This window comes from Mesitornis unicolor, unplaced genomic scaffold (assembly GCF_000695765.1).
Source record: "Mesitornis unicolor isolate BGI_N332 unplaced genomic scaffold, ASM69576v1 Scaffold44965, whole genome shotgun sequence".
NCBI classification, from domain to species: domain Eukaryota; kingdom Metazoa; phylum Chordata; class Aves; order Mesitornithiformes; family Mesitornithidae; genus Mesitornis; species Mesitornis unicolor.
The window spans coordinates 1,851-5,673 of NW_010184288.1; the positions used below are offsets into that span (position 1 = coordinate 1,851).

At 50.0% G+C, this 3,823-nt stretch overlaps 1 protein-coding gene across 1 annotated transcript; it reads left to right on the forward strand.

The window, feature by feature from the left end:
- Positions 1–2,754: 2,754 nt before the first annotated feature.
- LOC104540580 (radiation-inducible immediate-early gene IEX-1-like) lies at positions 2,755–2,955 on the forward strand (the record flags this gene model as incomplete). Its single annotated transcript, XM_010184416.1, has 1 exon — positions 2,755–2,955. A coding segment is annotated over exon 1 (201 nt), but the record flags the coding sequence as incomplete, so codon positions are not given.
- Positions 2,956–3,823: the final 868 nt, after the last annotated feature.

The following is a 3,823-nucleotide window of genomic DNA, read 5'->3' on the forward strand; positions in this document are numbered from 1 at the left end:
CACAGGTAACGCCACTGGTGCCAGAGCTGGAGTCAGCATCTGGACAGGCTGCACTCTTGTCCATCGGGAGCAACTCATTAACTGCACTGAGGTAAACACAGCTCGTATGATGGGGCAGCTGGGAGAAATTAAATTGGTCTGTCTCTCCTTGGGTATGATCCTGGTTGAAATAAAGAAGACAGTTCAGCACAGAGCCACAAAGTTGATGGAGGGAGTGGAGCATCTCCTGCTGAGGAGCAGCTGAGGGAGCTGGGGCTCTTGAGCTTGGAGCAGAGGAGACTGAGGGGTGCCCTCATTCCTGGGGATCCATTGGGAAAGGGCAGTGTCAGGAGGAAGGAGCCAGGCTCTGCTCTGGGATGGCCAATGCCAGGACAAGGGGCAATGGTCCCAAGCTGGAGCACAGGAGGTTCAAGCTGAAGATGAGGCCAAACTTTGTGAGTGTGAGGGTTATGGAGCACGGCCCAGGCTGCCCAGAGAGGTTGTGGAGTCTCCTTGTGTGGAGACACCCAAAGCCCTGGCCGTGTTCCTGTGTGACTGCTCTGGTGATCCTGCTCTGGCAGGGGTTGCACTGGGGGAGCTTTCGAGGCCCTTCCATCTCTTAACATTCTGTGATTCTGTGGTTGAATGTAACACCAGATGTTTGATTTTTGGCCTTTAACATCCACCATTCACTCAACACCCAGGTGTCTTTGGTGTCCATTCATGTGGCTGCACTTTCTCCTCTGAACAGAGCCAAGCCAGCCTGAAACCCATGGCCTGGGAGGAGGAGGATTTGTTGCTAATCCCCAGCCTGACTCATTCGCGTGTCGGGGCCAGGGCGGGTCCGAGGGCTCAAGCACCACAGGGCAAAGCAGCAGCAACCCACATGAATTATTTTCTTATCACGTGCTTCTTTTCAATCACGTATGTGTTCTAGGTGCTTCCTGACAATGTTGCACCAGCCGTGGGAGGCGGATGTGGGGAGTGCAGCTGGGCCATTGCCACTGAGCACCACTGTAGCCACCAGAGTTAAGGGACAAAGCCATTTTACCCTGCTCTGACCAGCCTCCATGAGAGATGGTGACTAAAGAGGCTGCTTGAGTCAATTCCTTACATCTTAGGAGTTGCCGTGCCATAAGTTGCCAATGAGTAGGTGGTTTAGTCTCTCAACCCTCTGGATGTTGCATTGTAGGGGGAGGAAAAGATGACCAAAGACCACTGGAGTTGCTGTGTCTCACCTGAGAAAGGTGTTTTTCAGCAGCAAGTGTCCAGATGTGAGCCACTGGCTCCAGCACTTGGTTTAAATGGGGATTTGGGATGATTGCAAAAGCCATAAGCAGCGTTGCCACATGGAATTAATGACCTTGGAGGTGCTGGGTGCTACATACCTAGAAATGGGACTCCGTGTGCTGTAGTCACTGTGTTAGCGGTGACGTTTTTGGTTTTGCCTAAAACTCGGTTTCCAGTGGAATAAACCTGATGACTGAGAGTTTTCTCATCCTGACAGCAGGTGACACGATGGTGATTTACAGTGCTGAAAGCACAGAACTTTGATGTCTTGTGACTGTCCTGGTTTTGCTCGTTGAATTAAAGCCAACATAATTTTGTCCTTCTGAGAAGCAGAAAGCAAGCAATGTTAGGGAGCCCAGAGGGCAAGAGGAGATGTCAAAGATTAGTTTTAAAATGTGACATTTTGGTCTTTGCTGCTTTGTGCTGGCTAAAGGCTGCCTGAGAAGACTTAGGAGAGATCAAGTGATTTTTTAGTTTTCATTAGCCATCCAGAGCTGGTTGCCCATGGCCTTTCTACAGAGTCTGTCTCTCATTCCTACATGCTTGGGGCAGGCGTGAGGTGGCCCATGCTGACAAAGGTATATGAAGCTTGCAGCCACATCTTCTAAGTTCATGACAAAGATCCCAGAGAGCTGGAGACCTCTCCAGCAGCTCTGTGGGCACTCAGCCCTTCCAGGATGTGTTTAGTCATCATAAGGCACAAAGAATTCGAATGCGAGTGTTGTTTTATTCCTTTTCTGGGCATATCTGAGACTGAGCTTGCCATAGCAAGTGCTGAGGTTGCTCATTTTCTGGGGCATAGTGCTGAGATTGCAGTGTTAGAACAGCAATGGGGGTCTCCCACCTCCAGCTCAAGGCCAGAGATATTGGTAGATGGGATGAGAAGGTGGACTCCATCTCTGTTCTTCATAGCAGATTTAGGTGAATTTTAGTGAAGGATACACTCTAAAAAGCACTCAAATGTCTCCAGGCGAAGTCTTGTGATGGACAGCTGTAATAAAGGAGAACAGAACTGGGGAGGAGAAAATTTGGAGTGTGCTCTTACGCTCCTGTTTGCAGCAAGTGCCCGTGGGCAGATACGCAGTGCTGGGGGCAAAGGCATTCCAGAGCGGTTTGTGAGTCAGCCCAGCTCCTCCCATCACAACTTCACTCATCAAAGCAAGTATTTATAGCACAGGTAGGAGTAGGGAGAGAAATCAAAGGAGAGCTTCCCAGAAAGATACATAAATCACTCCAGGAGTGCAGCTCTGGGGTTCTGCATTTTTTTTTTCTTTAACGAGAATAAATAAAAACGCTGTTGTTATTAATATTTCTTAATATTATTTCATCGGTCTGCTTTTTGAATTAAAACTATCTTTGAGCAAAGAGATCTTTCCATAGAGTTCTCCCAGCTTTCAGAGCTAAGGAATGCTGTCTCACACCGGAGAAAATCTTTTCTCCAGCACAGATCTGCTGAAAAACAATTCAGAAAGCCAGTCCAGGCCGATGCTTGCTGTCCGAACTGTTGAGAGACCTCCAGGCCTTCCAGCAAAGAGAAGCAGGAAAGCCAGGAAGGTGCTGTACCCAGCCCAGGTGAGAAAATACTTGCCACGTCAGGAGAAAGACCTAGCCAAGAGGTGGCTGCTCCTCTGTGCCGGCATCGTCCTCATGCAGGTCTTAACCGAGGACCCCGAGCGAGAGAGACTGGTGGGGGGACAGAGCCTCCGAAAGCAGCCACTCCCTGCGCCAGCATCACCGACGGCTGCACGGCTTGGGGCTGCGGGGAACGGCTCCAGTGATGACGGAGCTGTTGCAGAGGCCACAGCAATCATTTTCTCATCAGCTTTTGGGCACCAACCTGTCAGACAAACCACAGCCAATGTGCCGCAGCATGTGAGGAGACAACCACGCGCCTTCTGCAGGCAGTGCTTGGCCAGTTTCTCCCGTGCAGAGCATTAAATGGTGTGTGAGAAGCTGTCCTGCTCCTGCCCTTGGACATCAGCTGCTGCAGCACCAGCAGAGGTGGCCTGTGGACTCCTGCACCCTCTGAGGGGACACGAGGACTCTGGATGGTGACGTGGGCCCAGCGGTGGCCGGAAGAAGCATTGAAGAAAGCCCAGGGCTGCAGCAAAAACTGTGCTGATTTGTTTGTGACTGTGATTAGAGATCGAGGTTTCCAAGAGCTGTGACACAAGGCTGTAGGAATTAAGATTTACACCTCGGGTCGGGTTTGTACTGTGGTAACCTACCTGTCACTGTTCCGTAACTCTCTTTCAGTGCCTCCGTTTGCATGTTGTGATTTACTGTCAGTTCTCACAAACTGTAAGAAAGCAGCTCAGCTTTCAAACCGGAGAGAGTGCAATGATCCTGTGTGATTTTCTCCCTCTGTAACCCTGTAAGAATAAAACTGCTGAGATCAGACTTTCACAACGTGTTTTATCTGAGATTTTTTTTAAAAATTAAGGTTTTGTTGCTCTGCCTCCTGCTAAAAAGTGCTGACCATCCTGGGGAAATAAAACTGTCCAACCAGCAAGAATAGTGGGGTCAGAGCCAGGGCAGGACCCGGACACTGACA